Below are 20,095 nucleotides of genomic sequence, written 5' to 3' on the forward strand. Positions count from 1 at the left end.
TATATGCCCCTGTGACAGATATGACATTTTTATGCAATATTCTGAGCAAACCTTATTGAATTAAATGTATGTATCATTGTGGGCCAGGGACTGTGTGTAATTCCATGGGCAAGAGGGACCACAGTGCTCCAGGAACTCAGAACAGTGGGCAGTGATTAGGCAAATTAACTCAGGCTGTAACACGTGCACCTGGAGAGAAACTTGCATACTCTTATTCAAACTGAACAGAAACCAACAGACGGGGAAAAAAAAGGACTTTTGATTAAATAGCTTTAGTTAAAACTGGCTCCAGGCCTTTTCTGCTGCAACCAGTGGACAGGACCTTCTGTTCAATCAGGGCCCCCCAATTCTTCATGGGAATGGTTGGAAGGAGTTGGCCAGGACTTGGGTGCTAGTGCTGAGCTAACAGCTGTGTTGAACTTGGAACCATAGAAAAACTCCTTGGTAGGGTCTGAAGGACTGTTCATATGCCAGAGCCCTTGCTGGAGTTGAGGTGACCTCTGGTAAGCTTATTAGCAAGCATGAAAGTTCTTTGATTGTTTTATGTTTTCCTTGTAATTATTTTACCTTCATAAATGGGCTTACTAAGAAAGAGCTGGATGGCAACTTAACTATGGCAATTGCTCCATTTACTATCTCTGAGGAGAAAAGTAAAGCAGCCCTGCTTAGGCAGTCTGACTTTGCAGTGGGATTCATGGGGTAAGCAGGGAACTTTGCAGCCTGGAAATACCCCAGTCAGGAGGGAGACTCACATGGCTATGACCAAGAGAGGCAACAGCTGGGGAGCTGAAAGCCTGAGCGAGAGTGACTTGCTGGACCATGAGAGGGAAATACAGGTGCAGTTGCCCTGAACAATGATCCCGCCCCCCAGAAAAAAAAACCCATATGGAGATGAAGACAGCTGGAATATTCAAGTTTGAGTTGTATTTTATTTGTCTTGACAGTCTGTGAATGGAAGCCAATAACAACTGCTTTTCTTGTGTTTAAATAATTCAGAAAGTTCATATCACTGATAAAATTAATTTACATAAGAACTCGCTGGCTAGAATGTGAGTCTGACTGAAAAAAAAAAAAGTTGTGAGCCTTCTCCCTGAATTTTATTGCTTTTATTTTAAACAGCACCTGACATTTCAATGAAGTCTTTGAAAAATATTCTTTTTAGAAAAATGCCACCCATATATTTTATTTTTCTTTTTATTATGAAGACCATTTGCATGAAAATAGTATATTTGTTTCTTAAGAGTTCATCTTCTCTTGCTGCTTCTTCCTCATTTGAAGTCATCATAATCTTCACAATAGATTGATGTGGAAATCATTGTGATATCACAAAAGAAGGATTATGACTCCAGGTGGGGTATAAGCAGCAGGAGCTGATGAACTCTTAAAGAAGAAAGACACTGTTTCCATGCAAATGTGTTTAAAAATACAGTATAAGGAGAAGCAATACTGAATATAAAGTATGTAAAAAAACTTTCAGAATTTTTGCTATGGGTCAAATTGTGATATCAATCACACTGAACAGTATCTTAAACCATGAGCTGTCCTGTTGAAGTCAATGGGGCTACTTGTGTAATAATGTACTTACTCAATGTAAGGAAAGGTGTCACAATCTGACCATAAACTATTAGGAAGTGCTTTTTGGGTCAGTGAAATGCTTTTTTTTTAACCTACGTTTTTGTATGGGTTTTTAATTAATACTAGTATAAACAATTATTTTGGAGAGAATTTTTTGTTTCTTCCCCTGTGCTCCACATTAAGTGATTGATTATGTAATAACTCTGCAGGAATAGTCATTGCTACTTTGTGGGAAGCATCACCATTGTTGGGATCCTTAAATACACATCTTTAAAGGATCTGGCATTAATAACTGTACCAATTCATAACATACAGTACATGTAGCTCTGCTATTGACATTGTACCTGGTTCCCCATTTCCTTTGAACTGGATAACATCTTAATGGAATGCTTAGGAAAGATGTCACTTTTATTTCACAAACTCCCATTGAAATCAATGTGATGTTTTTAAAAACTGATGTACATTATCTCTGAGTATGAATGGACAAGATAAACAATACAGTTTTTAGACCATTATATACTTTATATTGATCAAAAATAAAACCAGTGCAGGAATAATAAGAAAAATAGGAAATTGAGTATACAATACACTACACAGTTGTCATTGCTTTTTTGGTATTCAGTTCATTTAATTTTCATGCATCATCTTCTTCTATGTTCTATAATCTTGATTCTATTTCTTTTGTTATTTAGAAATGGTCTCTTCATAATGAATTTTACATGTTTATAACTGTCAGTCACTGATAAGTCTGTAATCCATTCCCTCACAAGCAATCCCATCACCTCTTTCTATTATTTTAATATTTATGTAACTGTTTTTATGTCACTTTCTCTGCTAATAAACATTTCAGGTGTTGGGGGATTTTTCTCTTGGAGCTTTTGTTAAACTGTGAGTAGAACACCCCAGTATTGCTATATTTTTTGACAGTTCCAGAACAGCCCTGAAATTTCCAATATAATTTGAGCCTTTCCATCCTAGATTGTCCCCTTTCCTTCATTTTCAGCCTATGTGCTATGTACAGCATAGGTAGTGAGATCCAAATGTGATATATGCACCTCTGACACACAAGGGAAAAGAAGTCACAATGTTTTAGCCTCGGGAGGAGATCTGGTCAGCACTCTCAATACACTAGTCATTTCTCTTCCCTGTTCCTTGTCTATACTAGGTATTTTCCCCTAAGATTTCCCATCCTTGTGCAGCTCCACTGGTGGTAGTATCAGTGGGAGCACTAATGAAGACAAGGCATTGGCAACTGCCAGTTTTTTTATCCCCATGTAATTTTTAATCACTATGTGAGCTGTACCAACTTTCTAATTTTCTCCAGCTGACAACAGCCTCAAAAACCCATACCAGCAAGTTGGGGAAATCAGCCTGGACTAAGGAAGCTCTCACCAAACCTCCTAAGATGGAGGCCAGGAGTGAGGGTGGCTTTGTACCACATAAGGATTCAGCTATACTGGGGGAAAAATCTACCAGTTATTGGTTATGCTGGCTCTAGGAAAGCTTAATATTGATTGGGGCCCATAACTGACCTAACTGAGCAGACAGTGTTTGTGGAAATTAGAAGCTGTCAAGCTTTTGAGAACTGCAGCTGTAGAGGTGGCTATGGCAGAAGTCAGAGAGAAGCACAAGTCTTTGTGGAGAAGCTGTGTTGTGGGTGGCGACGTGCACAGATTGCCAAAAAAATTGCAGTCGCAAGGTTGCACTGATAGCTTGTAAAGCAAAGTACCAGTCAAGGGGAATGCTATATATGCTTTTTAATGCAAGAAAGAGGTTCAAGTATATACACCATATTCAAATAACTTTAAAATATGGATAGACTAATCATTTTAAGATGTGTTAAGATAATATATGAATTAAATCAATCAATACATCTTGCCCAATGTTCATTTAAGGCCCACACAATACAGATAATATAGTACTTGACTATTTTAGATAGTGTTACCTATCTTCTTGCTATTAGAAGTTTAGTGGAAGTTCAAGTCTTGTCCAGAGAGGCTCAAGCTTCTTCAATGTCCTCCATCGTGTCCTCCAGCTGGCAGCCAACCCCACTTCCTTCCATGAGATTTTCACCACTTTCAGGCACCTTCCAATATATATTACGAAAATTGATTTATTGCCACTATTCCCAACAGCACTGTTCTCACATTCCTAGGATGGATTCTAGGTGAACCCCCACGGGGGCAAAAACCACACAGGCAGTTTCCTGACTCAGAAATCCCAAGCGCCCCCTCCCAGCCAGTCATGTATCCAAGAAGAAGCTTCTAACAACTAGTGCCTGTGTCTGGAATCTTCTGGGAAACCCATGTACCTTAGCTTGCAGTGCATGGCTGTGAGGTAAACCCAGATGAGGTATGACATCTCTGCTTTCTATGGGGGTTCTTACAGTGGGTAAAAACAATGACCAATGAGACTTAATGTAACTATTAGGCCCTTTTGTAATAACAACTGTAGCTGTACTAGCTCTGGAAGGCCCACTAGACTGATAAGTTTTGGGAACCTATTTTGTCATTTAAAGTAAACAGATATGATTCAGATACAAAAGGTGTAGATTTATTGAATTTAAAAGGTGCTATTTTTACATGGTCAATTTCCCCAGTAAAACAGCGCATTAAATAGTAATTATATTCTATATGTATAGAATAATATTGTGCGCTATTCTGGGGATTAGCTCTTTTCCAGGTCAGAAACCTCTCCTTGCAATATCTTAACCCATTGTTCTCTCTCTTACTCCAGGGCTCCTCTCACTCCAGGAGCTGCAGCTTCCTCTCCGTGACTCAGGCCTCTGGCCAGGTCACTATGTGGTTTCCCCTTCCAGGGTAGTGTCTCACTGGACCTGTTGTCAGTAGCTGGTAGAGAAACCCAGGCCCACCCACTCTCCCAGGGTCCAGCCCAGAGATCTTACAACACACAGCCCAGGTCTGCGCAGTCCCAAAACCTGAGTGCGTTTTCCCTGGGCTACTTCCTACTCCATCTCCCATGGCCTTTCTTATCCACCCTTCTGGGTACACCCTTCCCTCGGGACCAGGCTCCCAGTATTCTACTCTTTCTCTGGATTCTCTAATTCTCTCTCCAAGGCAGAGGATGACTGCAGACTTCATCACTGCCACACTTTCTGTTGCAAGCTTCCTGGCTTTATACTAGCTCAGCCCACACCTGCTCAGCAGAGCTTCATCTTCCAATCAGGGGCTGCTTCTCCAGCCTAGTCCCCTCACGTGTGGCCTAACTCACTCTTTCTCAGCTTCCTTAATCTTTTCAGGGCTGGTATTACAATGTAGTTTTAATTGTCTTTGCTTTTACTGTGCAAATGTCTTTCATTAGTATGTCATTTGAGATATATGTTATGATGCCAATCAGACTTAGCAAGATAAGATAGTACCTTTCTGTTCTCTCCCTTACATCATAAACGCTACTGGTCTCCTCAGAGGAAAGAAAATGCATAATGTCATTTATGACCTGTTGCATGCACACGTTAGTTTATTTTTGTATGAATGAATTTGAATGTTACATAAAATAATGCTATTGATTTGGAATTTGACTTTAGGAAGCTGATCTTTGTCACTTGATTTTTCTCTCCTGCAGTGTGGTGTTTGATCCAATATTTATGTTCAGGGAAATGGAAGCAGTGATGTTTTTAAAATAGAAAAGTGTGTAACTTGCATCTTGACAGATAAGACACTGTTCATTAACTGAATACATTATCCATAAATTAAACCAAATTTCATGTAAGTTACAAAAATCATGTAACATGCCAATTTTGTGCTGCTTATACAACATGACTATTTAACAATGCAGGTTTCTAGGGCTTGAAATGAGACACTTGATCAGTATAGGGATGTTTCGAGTGAATGCAATCTAAAAAGGGGACAAAATTATATATAATCACAAAGAATGAAAAATGTAGAACAGTCAAGGGTGTGAATTATATTAGTTTCTGTTCTAATGTATGGTGTTTGAGTGTAAATCATATCACCGCTGAAGCTGACATTGACCTTGCTCACATTACAAATTATTGCAAGACATGTAATGATGATTTCATTATCACATCACTCTTGGACTGATTTTCCATTATACAGGGAACAAAAGAGTTTTTATCAGTCTCAGGCTTGTGAGAGTTTGTGCTCCATCTCGTTTTTCTAATTTTAAAAAGATATACATTGATGGACAAAACACAGGATCTCGTTCACCACAGCCTATGTATTTATCATTTCTGTAGGTATCTCAAGATAGACTCTGAAATAAGAGCTACACACAGTGTGCACTAACATCTGGGATTCTTAAACTCCCTCTTCAAGATTCTTGTAACCTGTATATAATGGTAGAGGGTCAATATTTGTCATTTTGGATATGAGAAACAGACTGAGTTTACTTATCTTTAGCTACGTCTTCACTACCCTCCTGAATCGGCGGGTAGAAATCGATCCCTCGGGGATCGAATTATCGCGTCTCGTCGGGATGCGACAGTCGATCCCCGAATCGACGCTTGTACTCCACCAGCACAGGTAGGAGTAAGTGCCGTTGACGGGGGAGCCGCAGAGGTCGATTTGATGCTGTCCTCACAGCGCGGTAAGTCGGCTCGGATACGTCGAATTCAGCTATGCTATTTGCGTAGCTGAATTTGCACATCTTAAATGCCCCCCCCTCCCCCCCCCCCCCCCCCGTAGTGAGGACGTAGCCTCAGTTTAGTTAGAGCTTCATTACATGGCCCTTTCTCTCTTACCTGTTCAGTGACCCAACCGGAAAGGCAGCAATTTTATAGCATCAGAAGTGGCTATCATGAGCATCAGCATGAGAAGACCCAGACAGAGGCAGCACTACTGCACTCTGCTATAACATTCACTTTGCTCTTGCTTTGGTGATAAATAAGGAGTGAGTACAAGTTCACACTCATATTGCTCTTTAATTCTTTTAGCAAATAAAAGGGATTCTTTGGAAATTCAGACTCATACAGGGCCTGATCCAATGCCCCCTTGAACTCAATGGGGAGCCTTTAATAAGAATTGGATCAGGATGAATTTAACCAAACTATGCAAATATGTAACATATGTTTAGATTCTTTTTTTTTTTTTTGGTGACCACTATAAATAATGCATCAGTTTAGCTGCTTGAAAAGTTACCCCAAACATGATGTCACAGGTACAGATTAGTATACATCTGTGTACGTCTATATAAATTTGAAACACTTTTCTGAACTGTCTTGTGCCCTTCACTTTTGCACTGTGGCCTCCATCTTGAGCTGGACACCTAGGAGGTGTTAGATGAAATCCTGATACCTAGCAGAGGAGCTAACAATGGCAAAACCATCAACATGCCTCAAGCTTGATGGTCCATCGTTCAAATGAGTACACCCTAGAACAGGCTGGCTCTAGTCCAGGAAAACTAGTGTTCCCAGTTGGGAACATGGCTGGGTGGGAAGCAGGAGCTGAGCAACTGATCTGGTGGGGTGAGGGTGAGAGGGTTGAAGCTGCTCTGGCAGGGGGCACCTGACAGAGAAGGCCAGAATCTATTTAAGTCCCAGATTTTCTTGAGCCGGGATTCTCTCACCAGCCATCCATCAGCTTACAATAGGAAGAGTAGAGTGCAGGTGAGGTCCTGGGACCCTGAAAGGTCACTAATCAAAACCCAAAAGGATCTTGGAGCAGTGAAGACACTGAAGGGAGGGGTTTTCCATGCAGCTGTTTGTTATTTTTGCCTAGATCTGTAACTCTTGTGCTTGGTCTGAGTAGTGTCTGGTGTAGAGGTTCCTTGGCAAAGTCTGTGTGTTCCCCAGGTTTAACTGTCATGAGTTTCTTGAGTGGTTAAACAATAAACCAAAGTTCCCACAAGGGTGGAGCTCTGGTGGACTTCAGTATAGGGGACAACATAGGGTCCCACTTCCCAAGAAAGTGATGCTAGACAGGAGGACGGTACCTCAGGGATGTGTCAGAAAGGCTCGACTTTGAAACAGTGTCTGGATACAAACTGAGTCCCCATAGGATTAAAAGTATGTGGGATGCAAGGGTTAGTTCCAATACTGCAGCCTGGTGTCTCCCAAAAGAGCGAGCTCAGTGTGTAACAGTGCCATTTGACTCTTGCTGACGAGGGAGGAGTGAATAATTTGATTTTTTGCAGCTTCATATCTGGATATCAAATGAAAGCAATTATTGCATTTATTACATGTTTGAGTTCAAGAATTTCTCAGAAATTTTCAAGTTTTAAATTTCAGCAATTTGAAACATGATATAATGAAACCGTAAGCTTCTAAAAGCTGTTTTGAGCTGTGTGCAGTGTAAGATGTTCTTAACAGCCACAAGGAAGTAAGTTAAATAGTTTGTATTTAAAAATGCAGTTATTCACCAGTAAACAGGTGGTATCTGCTGAATGGGAATTGACATAGGCATTCATCTTGCTCTCTGTTTTCTACTGAAGAGTCTTTAGCTTTCAGTGTTAAGCCCATTTGACACTGCAACTCTTGGGAGAAAAGACTGGCTTTTAGAAGGCCATCTCATGAAAGTGAAAATGCTCAAAACAAATTTGTTTACAAAAATATGACTCTTCACAAATTGTAATGACATTGTATAGAAAAGACATGGCACAGCTATAGAACATTTCTACTGCTATTGACTGGTGAGATGGAATAGAGTATAAACACACTCATTGTCATGTGTCCTTGACAGCAGAATTCAAAACGAATACTTAGCTGGTGTAAACTGACATAGCTCCATGGATGTAGGCTGTTTTACTGTGGATCTGGCACAGTGTCCATGTAACAGGGTGGGACTCACCACTGTGGTGCCTCCTGCTGGTGGTTCTGAGAATTAGTTCAGTCTTTTCACAGGGCACCCTCCTCCAGTGGTGTCTGACCGCTGTCACTTCTGTTCTGGACCAACGTTGTCTCAAAGATCGTGGCATCCTCATCAAGACACAGCCCTCCAGCCATGCCCCATTCTGTTCTCCCCCCTTTCCAGGGGAACAATAGTCCTCTGTCCAGCCACTCGCCTCCGTGGCCGACTGCAGCCCAAAGTTCTAGCCACTCCCCTCAATGCAAACAGCAGCCCTTCACTGGCCACTCCCCTCAGTGGCAAGTGGGGGTGAGGGACGGGGGAAACCCAGGCCTGCCCACTACTCCAGGCGATAGCCACGTGCTGCATCTCCTTCAACCACTGCCATCTGTTTTCCCTGGGCCACTTCCCCGTAGCCCTAGCACCTTCTCCGCCCCTGTATCAGGGCTTCAGTCTTTCAGCCAGTCAGGCTGGAGCTCCCTCTCACTCCCCTGACCCAGCCCAGCCCTGCTCTATCCAGGGTACTGGTGGTTCCCTCAGCCCTTCAGGGACCCAGTCCTTTCTCCCTGGGCTCCCAAGAGGGCACTACCTTCTTTTCCCCGCAGCTGTCTTTATATATGGGCCTGCTCTGCCCTGATTGGCTGCTCATTGCAGCCCCTCTCTGATTGCTACACAGTCTCCCCAGGGCTGCTTTTAACCCTTTCTCCACCAGTGTGGGACAGACGCCCCATCACAGTTCATAACAAGTCAGTCTTTTAGAGGGTTATTATAATATTTTATGCTTCCATCAGCCACTGTTTTAGGTGTGTAGCTAGTCACAGCAAGTGGCCTGTGGTGAGCAATGAAGCTATACGTTGTTTTTTTCTGTGGTTATTATATGTTTTCTCCTAACTTATTTTGATTGTGGCCTCAGTTCAGGAAGGCATTTTTATCCTGTTAAAAGCAAGTGCTTAAATGAAAGAACAGACTTAAGTCCCATTGAAGTCAGTGTTAACCACTTGCTTAAATATTGTACTGAATAAGTATGGATTTAAGAATATGTTTAAGTGATTAATTATAAAAAGGAAAGCAATATAGGGGCTTGTCTAAACAATCAGTTTGAGGCATGCTTGGGTGTGAATCTACCCTGCACTATCCTGCCCTGCTATTGTGCATTAACAGTTAATGTGCTTTGATGTTGTCCTGTTTCAAAGAGGATGAGCTCATCAGGATCCACACAAACAGTCTGGCAGGCTAGTGCAGATTGGATTCACCCCCTCAGCTTGTTGAGAACTAAATGTTTGTGTAAACAAGCCCTATTTTTGGATTCAATGTATTTAACTCCATCCCTGTTCAGGTTAGCATGTAAGCAAACTAAGGTACATGTTTAAGTACTGTTCTGAATAGAGGTGCATTCCTGAATCAGGGTCTATGTTGTTAGAAAACTTGACAGCTATAACGATTGTAACAGACCAGACGCTACATATATGTTCTTTATCTTAGACTGATAGGTACCTAGCTTAATATATGTCTTTGCTCTCTTTTTTTTAATGTTTGACTAGGACATATCTCAACCACCACCACAGTGATGGATAACAACAATGGATCAGTTCTCACGCCACCAGTGAAAGTGGGAAAGAAGTCAGTTACAGAGGACATAATGACAACATTCAGCTCGCCAGCAGCATGGCTTCTTGTTGTTGCTCTGATTGTTACCTGGTCAGCAGTAGCTATTATAATGTTTGACTTGGTGGATTACAAAACCTTTGCAGGTAAGGCCCCTCAAATTCTGTTTAACGTCTCATATATTTATGACCAAAATGTGTTGTTATATTTTATGTACACTGTATATTATTTACACTTGGATGCACCCCAGCTTCTTTGAACCAGTCAGGTGAAAAGAGAAAGCCCTGATCATGCAAGAAATACTAGAATATATCAGTTTATATTCATACAGCTTTGCATTTTTTAATTTTAAAAAATAATTGTACTCTTTAGAAGTCTTGTCATTCTATTAGCCATCTAATTTATGCTAAAGTGCTCATCATATGGGCATTTGTAAACCTTGTTTTTATGAAGGCTTCGCTAGCGATGCTAGTGTTAAAGCTGCATTGATATTTGCATTTAAAGCAGGACCCAGACCTCTCTGGTTCTTCAGGATGAGCATGGATATATCTGAACTATGAAACAGTGTGTAGCCTTAACTCTGAGCATAAATGCAACACATTCAGATTACAGTTCCACGAATGTCTACATAAAGATTACTACTAAACATAGAACAATCACTAAAAGATCATTAATTCACATACATTTTCCTAAATATTACAGAAAACATAATATAGCAATCACATGCAATCTGACACTTATGGACACCAATAAAAAACACACATATGAAGTATAATTTATGCAAGCCATGTAAACTGTAATACTTTACCATATAGAACCAGATCCTTGGTTGGCATAAATTGGAGTAGCTACATGGTCTTCTATGTAGCAACACTGATTTACACCAGTTCAGGATCTGGCCAATAAGCAGTAAATATGGTCCAAGCTCAGAGTACCAGCTGGTTGTACAAGATGAGGGTGGGGATACATGACCTCTGAGGGTGGTGGAAGAATGGTAATTGAGGTTGAGAAGAGGAAGTGAAGTCTAGAAGAGATATTGAATTACTGAACTCATTACTTCCTGCTATTTATGGTTTGTGCTTAGCAATTTAATGCATTAAAGTTATACAGACAACTCCTGTAATATGTTGTTAACAAAGTACAATTTTTTTGTGTTCTAAAGAGTCTCCGAGATAAGTAAGCTACTACAGAAATAAGCCATTTAGGGGTAAATATACTGGTGTGGTTGGGAAACATAAGAGTAAATAAAGAAAAACCAATAAAGGTGAAAGAATTATTTTTCTTCAGTGATAACTCCAGTTCTAATGTTACAACATCTGTCTTTAACTAGGAGTTTAAATTTTAACTTGAGCCTTTTTATTCAGAACAAATTGAGTTAGGATTCAACGTTAACTTCCCAGAAGCTTATTGGTTTACTGACAGATATATAGCTGTTGCCCTGCTAAATATCAATATTGATGTACTGACCTAAAGGTTTTGTGCCATAGATTGAGCCTGACACAAATCTTCCAATGTTGGATTAATGGATGGCAAATAAGCTTAGAATGTAGAGAAACTGTAATTTGCTCTTTGAAATCCTTTGACTGTGATCTGGCCTCCTTGGTTTCCAGATGGAAACAATGGCAACCTCAGTCCCAACAAGTATTGTTACCTTTTTTGAGTGATTTCTCTAAAGGATACATACCAATTTGATTGTCTCTATATTTAATTTAATCTAAACCTATAAACCAGTATTTTCCAAAAAGCACTATTTTAAAATGTTTTATTTTCTTTTGCATAAACCATCAATCAAATATACCTAGTTGTTAGCAGTTAGCAGTCCCGATCCTGCAGTCTTTGGGCATGACTCAGGCAAGGCTCTCGAGTAAGGTCGAAGAACTGAACTGAAGGATTTAGCTGTCAGCTTGTGCCTACTGGGGATGGAGTGGGTGAGGGCAGGGAGGGAGATTGGTTGAAGAAACATTGAGACATGGATAACTGTGTTCATACTGGAAGCTGAAACAGTCAGATGGAAATCTGACACTCCTGCTGCACTGGTTAAGTGAGCTGTTCCCAATGGATTAATGGAAAATGACATTTTCAGGCAGTTGGAATAAAATAATGTAAAATTTTATTTGAAAGGTGACTGCGTATATTTTGTGCAATTCTGTGAAAAATGGTACCTTAGTGTTTCCAGTTGATGAGTCATTTTCTTTCCCCAGAAGAGACTTGGTGTTCTGACTCATTAGCAACACAAGTTTTTAAACTGGATGTCAGATGGTGCACTATTAGGAAGAGGAATCCTCTCCTTCCTTTGCTTCTTCTCATGGATTTATTAACCAGGTTTCTTTATTTACACAAATGTAACAATGAGTACATATTTCTCCTTAGCAGGTGCTGGGGATTTCAACTACTAGACTCCTATTTAGCCTGGTTTTCTAAGTGAATCATGCTGCTTGATCTGAGTTCTGTGTGTAATAGTAAAAAGGGTGTCACATAGTCCAACCTGCTTGCCTTAACAGAGCTGAAATGACTTATCCCACTGAGGATCTGGCACCTTGACTTCAGTGGGATTATTTACTGTGATATGGCTTATAATTTGGCACCATTGACAGACTTCTTAAGGAACACTCACTATAGTGCTTGTGTTCAGAATAAGTGAAAATCACTGATATTTTCCCTTTAGTTTGAGGCTCTGCCTGAAGCATCCAGGCATGGGTATAAAATGGGAATTGTTATTTTCAGTATTGTTGCTTTAACTTTGCAAACATGATCTACATTAATTTGCTACCACTTACATATGAAATGTCGAGTAGAAAATGGAGTTAATTCTACTATTGCCTGTCTCTTTTCCTTAGTACCTTTTGTGTTTTATAGATTTTTCCCTCCAATTTATTTCCTTATCCACTTGAAGATTGCCTTTGGGAGTTGTGCACAGCTTGCAAATATACAGCATGTATCCCAAAAGATGGTTTAAACTATCTCTTTGCAGCAAAAGCCCTATCAAAGCCCTTATAATGTCTTTATGAGTCTCTCGTCCAGAGGTCTCAGTAGAAGCACAAAAATCATTAAGGGCCAGATTCTCCTACCATTAAACATCACTGAGTGAAAAAACTGGCCCCATTGAAGTCAATGGGAGTTTTATCATTGATTTTAATGAGGCCAGGATTTCACCCATTGTGTAGTACATTATGAGGAGTTCTGTTAGTTTCAGTGGGATGATATATTTGCTTTAATGGGACTAACAGAAGCATAAGAGAATCTAGCCTCAAAGGAGTAACAGGCAGTTTAAATTTGAACTAATATGACTTCTTATTTGAAAGATTAACTTGAATTTTGCTTTCATGATATTTTTTAGTACCTGGAAGAAAAATAACAGTAAGATTCTGAAAATGTCAGTGCATTCATTTTAATAACGTTGTTTTCATTCACTTTTCTAACAAAATCTTTGTTGCAACTCTCCAAAGAGAGTGCCCACCCATAGATCTCTGTTCATGGTTAACATGGTCTTGGATCCTTGATTTCAGGAACAAACTAGCAAGTTTTTGTTTTTTTGAAACTCATTACATAAGTCCAACACGTATCACATGGAGAGGATCAGGGGTGTGTGTGTGTATATTGTAATTGTATATATATCCAGAAAGACCAATTTTGTTGTAAATTCTATAAAGTCTGAACCCGGTGGTTTGGATGAAAACTATTTTAGGCTACATCTACATTATGAGGTAAGGGTATGGTTCCCCTGCTTGTGTACACATACCTGCGCTAGCTGAATGAGAGCTAGCATGAGTATAAATAGTGTCACCACTGTATCTTAGGTAGCTGCAGCAGAGGCAAAGCTTAGCTGTGCCGAGTATAAACCCACCTGAAACCGGTGGGTGTGTACTCTGCTTGGCTACGCTGAGCCTGGCTACCCATGCTCCTGAGGCTACACTGCTATTTATATTTGCGCTAGCTGAATGAGAGCTAGTACAAAAGTGTACACAAACAGGAATCACACCCTTTGTTCATAGTGTAGCCATAGCCTTAATGGGGGCCAATATTGCAATATGTATGAATAGAATTGCTTACCCTTTTTGTGCATGTGTACCAGTGGGCTTGCGGAGGGGCTGGAAAATAAGAGCCACCTTCTAGTCAGCTGTGGTTGGCTATGTGATCTGAGAATCCCGTGATGACCCAAGAATTTAGATCAATGGTGAATTCTTTCTTCCAAATACTTCTTTCCAAAGGTATGGAATTCAATTTTTTCAGTCTTTCAGATTCATTTCTTACACTGATTCATGTGAAGGGGAAAAAAAAGAAAGCTTGTATTCCTATTACATTTTATCCTACAGTTATAAACATGACTGAAAAATTTCTAATGCAATATGAAGCTGACGTGCTACAAGAGTCTGAGATAAGACACTGCAAATTTCATGCATTATGTAGTGTGTGACTATGATATGAATAAGTGAATAGCATACTGTATTAGGAATCGCCTTTCATACTTGTATCTTCAAAAATGTAAAAAAGATTATTCATTTTTGGTTTGATCTGAGCCTTGCAGCATTGTCCTGCTTGATTTTTGCAGTCTTTTTAAGTGCAGTTTACTGACTTGCTTTACAAGTCATTAATGTGTATTACACATTATGAAACAAAATAATTGGTTATGGTTTTTATTGGTCCAGTTGACCAGATAATTTAAGTTTGTTTTAACCTTCACAAAGATGAATTGGCCCAGGATCCAAATTTATTAATGGACTACTTACAACATGTTTGAATATTTTCAACATTCCTAATAATAAGAATAACAATGTATGTGACGAATCACGGCTAACCAACACAGCTCTGATTTCAACTCCCGAGTGTCATATTCACAGTGAATTGGTAGTGACTCAGCCATCCATAAAGAAAACAAATACCTGGAAAAAAAAAAAAACTCACAAAATAATCTGAGTAATTTCAAGAAGCAAAAAATGTGAAGAGGTTTCAATCTTCTTTTGGTTGTTTCTTGACCAGAAAAATAGCCTATATTTGTTTAATAAATTATTCACAGTGAATTATTCATTCCTTTCTGGTACAAATGCATGAAGAGGCTCTTAAGAAAACTACAGCTACAGTAGCACAGGTTCATTCTCTCCAGCCCTCCTGTGTCTGTGTGACTGGCATGGGTGAAGAGTGGGCTGTGGGTGGAGCCAGGAAAGGACATCAGAATGTCGGGGAACCATGGGAAACACCCAGTATCCCAGCCAGTCACAGAGGGGACTCTTTTGTGCTTCCCATGGTACAATGGCAAAATAGCTGAATCCTGGCTGTGATGCTATAGAATAGCAGCTGTCAGCTGCTGACTCTAACCACTTTGCAGTTCACTTCTTCCTAAATTAGTTCACAATCGCCCCTGGTGCTGCTGTTTAGCCATAGACAGTTTTCTGCAAGCTTGGCTTAATCAAGACAGTGGATGAGGCAATGAGGGGAGAAGAAAAGAAACAAATCTAGCTTTTTCTAACCAAAGCATATATTCCGCAAAGAAACAACAAAAATTGCCGAAAGACTAAGAATTGTGGAATCCTCAGTTTGCATGTGCTTATAACAGGACAACGTGTAGGAGCTGCTTTCCATAAAGTGTCCTTTGATATCAAGCTATGTTGAATTCAGCAGTAAATAAAATGAGTATTTTTCTTTGGTAAGTATGATTGTCAAATTGTGCATTTTTATGTGCATGGAATGGGCTTCCTTTGGGGGCAAAGCCTGCAATCATTGCATTGGGCTTGTCTACATGAGAAGGTTTTACTTGTATAAACTAAGATGTGAATTTATAGTTATGCTGGTATAACACTGCTTGTACACACTCTTATTCTGGTAGAAATGATTTTTTCTTTTTCTTTTGGTTTAGATTAAACTTCTTCCCAAGTAACATAAGAAACTGGAAAAAGTCACATTTATACTGCAATAAGGGGGTTCACACAGGGAGTTACAGTGTTATAACTACACTGGAAAAACTGTTTTTAAAGAAACAAACAAACAAAAAAACCTTTGCCATGTAGAGAAGGCCTTGGACAATTTTTCCTGAGTGAGGATTGAGTTAGAACAGTAGGGTTTGGCCTTATTTGTGTGTAGTAACTTTAAATCTCAGTATCATGGCCTATTGAAAGACCATTTTTACTGTACCCAATGTCACCAGTCCACATCATGAATGAACAGCCTACAAATATCCAAGTTCTAAACTGAAACAGTTTTGAGTTATATAGGAATTCAACAAATGTCCCCTAAATCCACAAAAATATTCCCCCCCTTCTATAAATCTTAAACCAGTCAAACGAATTTAAACCAAATTCAGGTTTAAAAAAGGGCTGCCCAGCTGACGTGTTATTTGCCATGTTTCACCCTGCAGCAAATTTTACAGCTGAGTTATAAGCCCCTGTAAAATGGAGTTTATATTGGAAACAATGACAAGACTATGAAGTACTGTGGTGCTAGCTAGTATTGCTATAATCTCAGTGGGTCTGGTGTACAATATGATAAATTGTGACCGACCTCATGAAGTTGAAAACATGAAATTTCAGAAACTGACTTGGATTAATAGAGAAGCCTCTAAGAAGAGAAGCGAGTCTTGCATGCTTAAGTGTTTCAGATTAATATGAAATGCCAACTAAATTTCAGGCCCTTGATGATGCTTATGAACTTTCTAATTTTAAACAAATAATGGTAAGTCACACTGGAACAACTGCACAAGGTATCATCGATGATATAATTTTTTTGGTCTTTTGATGGTGAGGGAACCAAGAATAATTCAGTAGAATTAATCAAAAGTAATTATTTCTTTTGAGCAAAAGAATGTTTACATTTTTGTAACCTTTGTGAATAATTTTGTACAGCATTATTTAATTGTAGCTTTACACTGGTTGGTTCTTGCTGTATTACCTTACAGTGTATTTTTTTTCTGTTTACTGAAATCCAGTTTCTACTTCATGAAATCAATCCTCACTTCACACCATAGCTGCTTTATTTAGTCAAGTGCCATCCTATAATGTTCATTATTGCTAATAATGTTTCTTCCCTTTTTTTTTTTATTGGCCATTCCTTGGTTTTATCTTGTTGTCATCCCCTATAGCCACCTATTCACAACATTGTGATGATCCCTGTTTACCACCTGGTAAAGACATTTGCCTGCAGTATTATAAATAAGCGTGTGTGTCTGTGTGTGGCCTGCTTAACTAAGATAACAAAGCATGGGCAATTGCTGACCGCCAGCAAGCGCTAACGCCACTTGTTTGCTAACATCTAAATCTAGCCGACTATAATGAGTAAAGTTAATTACAGTAGCATCCAATCAAAGCAGATTTGTCAGTTTAAGATATTGTCCCAATCAACATATTCTCAGGAGGCTCTGATATGCTGGGAAATCTTCACTTTTGCTTCATGAATGGCTTCAAAAAAGAAGCTTTGTACATATCATTAGCAGCATTTTAAAGCATTTTAATACTAAGGTAAGATCAATGTCCATATCAGACACTGCAGACATGGAAAACATGAAGTTGAACAAGAAAGTCCATATCGGAAGAACTTTATGATCAGCTGATAACTTTAAAGTATTATGCAAAAACATGTGTGTATTGGTCCCTCCATATCAGGCTTGTCCATTGTCTGACTCGCTGTGTCAGGCAATAAATAGAAGTTAATTAGTGGTTTCGGGCACAGGCCTCCTGGCTAGGGCAGACAGTAATCACAGTCTGGGCTATGACCTCCTGGGCGGGGCACAGCAATAAGCAATCTTTGGGCTCAAGCCTCCTGGCTAAGGCAGGCAGTAAACACAGTCAGTGGCTCTAACCCTGTGGGCAGGGCAGAGCAATAAGCAATTAAGTAGGCTGTAGCCTAGCCTCCTGGCTAAGGCAGACAGCTCACACAGACTATGGGCTTGCAGCCTTCTGGCAGGGGGCAAGCCACAAACGAGGCCTTTTGTGCTTGGGTAAATAGGCTGCCACCCAAGGGTTGGGGTTGGCAGTAGGAGGACCTGGACTCACCCTACTTCACTGGCCCAGGGTGCTAACAGTGCTAGGGGATCCTGCCTGTGGGTCAATGAGGATCCTGCCAAAACACATTGTCTGGTAAGGTGACTGACTAATGTCTGGTTCCCCTGGGCTATTTCCTACTCCAGTCCATTGGTGTGGCTCCATAATCTGCTGGTTCTTGGGGTAAGTGGTGGACAGCAGCTCCAGCAGTGCCTTTCAGTCTCAGTTTCCTCCAGGGGCAGGGCACTGCATGGCTCAGGGTCTGATCCAGAGTTCTGCAGTGGGCTAGAGACATGTGCCTCCTTTATTAGCTCTGGCCCAACTGAGCTGAAGGACCTGCCTCTTATACTTCCTGTCCCTCCCCTCTGCTTCTGGTGCAGGGGAGGGGAGTCAGCTTGGCTCCACCCACCAAAAAGAGTGTAGTGGTCCCTCTGTCTCAGGCTTCGAGGGAGCCCACTCTGATTCAGTACAATGTGGCTAATACATGACATGACATTTAAGCAAACTTTGTACAATTAGAACCCGACTCAAGCCAAGTGAAGTCAATGGAAGTCTAAGTCCCCTAGAGTCATTTAACTATGTTTGTAGAGTCAAGGCTATACATATATCTATAGTTGTTCCAGTGTGAGCCAAGCCTGTGGTAGTTGAAGTTGAGTAGCACTTTGTAGGATATTTTTACTCTATTTTCAATTTCTGGCAAGTTTCCCAATTAAGCAGACATACTATTTAGTAGGAAAATTAAGTGTATTTTACTGTATTATAACTATTTTTTTCTTATAGTTCATTTTGGATGAAAATACCTCTTTCTACATTCAGTTGAGGTTTTAGCTATATACTTGAGCTGAACCTCTTTATTATTACTGGGTGGTAGGAAAGGCAAATCATTTAAGCAGAGAAGTTTTATATTGTAGACTGTTAACTGCATATTTACATTTTAAATATCTATAAATTGGAATGTAAGGGAAATGGAGGGTCTGAGTTTTCTCTCCCAGCAGCTTTATATCAGTGTAAATCATTGATACATACCAGAGTTTATCCTGAATCACACTTGAGTAAGTGTGAGGAAAATCAGGGCTTTCAAATACCAAAGTGATCCATAAAGAGTTGAACGGATTCTTGTGTTAGTGTTGGGAGACATGGTGTATGTCTAATCTGCTATATTAAAATGTACCTTGTCATTATCAATGAATTGGATATCTCATAAATAAATAAATCTTTACACCAGATAATTACCCTTATTTGTATAGTGATTTCAAATTATATTCAGTATATTGTTGTTATCACATGTAATTGAATTAAATACATAATTGGTAAACAAATCCATTAAATAGGTTAAAATATGACTGGTACAACTACTTGATAGCAAAAGGACTGACAACAGACCTTGTTATTAGCATTGTTATTAAAACTAGACCAGGGGTTGGCAACCTCTGGCATGCAGCTCGCCAGGGTAAGCACCCTGGCAGGCAGGGCCAGTTTGTTTACCTGCTGCGTCAGCAGGTTTGGCTGATCACGGCTCCCACTGGCTGCGGTTTGCCGCTTCTGGCCAATGGGGGCTGCGGGAAGCAGCGCAGGCGAGGGATGTGCTGGCCGTGGCTTCCCGCAGCCCCCATTGGCCTGGGACAGCGAACCGCAGCCAGTGGGAGCCGCGATTAGCTGAACTTGCCAACGCGGCAGGTAAACAAACTGGCCTGGCCCTCCAGGGTGCTTACCCTGGTGAGCTGCATGCCAGAGGTTGCCGACCCCTGAACTAGACAAACAACTGAAGTAGGAAGTAGTTTAGCAACCTGCACAGACAAGTCAATTACAAGTCAACTTTGTGTGCATTACAGCAATAAATAGTAACACCAACCATAAAATCTAAACAAATATGCTCAAATCAATCACTACTGCAAATCATATCATACACTTCATTCGTATACTGAAAAATCACTATTACAGAGCTTAGTATTAGTTCAGAGAAGAAATAAGGTTTCATCTATTCTCAAAAGCTTGTCTAAAATTTTTGACACAGTTGAAATTACTTCAACACTTTCAGGTACAGCATTTTATGACCAAAGAAAAGATTTTGAGGAACTTGTAAAAGTCCAACATCGGGTTGATTTCAGAGAGCAAAAGATTTTTCATCAACTTTTTTGTCATATAGTTCAGGCATGAGCTATTAATTACCTTAAAAAACTCAAGCAC

General features: G+C 40.0%; 1 protein-coding gene across 9 annotated transcripts in view; it reads left to right on the forward strand.

Annotated features, from left to right (window-relative positions):
• Positions 1–20,095, forward strand: part of TRDN (triadin) — a 284,763-nt gene that overhangs the window by 29,440 nt on the left and 235,228 nt on the right. For all 9 annotated transcript variants that reach the window (XM_054021587.1, XM_054021581.1, XM_054021584.1 and 6 more), the window contains exon 2: positions 9,878–10,087. In XM_054021587.1, coding sequence (XP_053877562.1) covers positions 9,878–10,087 — 210 coding nt within the window. The remainder of the gene's footprint in view (positions 1–9,877; positions 10,088–20,095) is intronic.

Source organism: Malaclemys terrapin, chromosome 3 (genome assembly GCF_027887155.1).
Source record: "Malaclemys terrapin pileata isolate rMalTer1 chromosome 3, rMalTer1.hap1, whole genome shotgun sequence".
NCBI classification, from domain to species: Eukaryota; Metazoa; Chordata; order Testudines; family Emydidae; genus Malaclemys; species Malaclemys terrapin.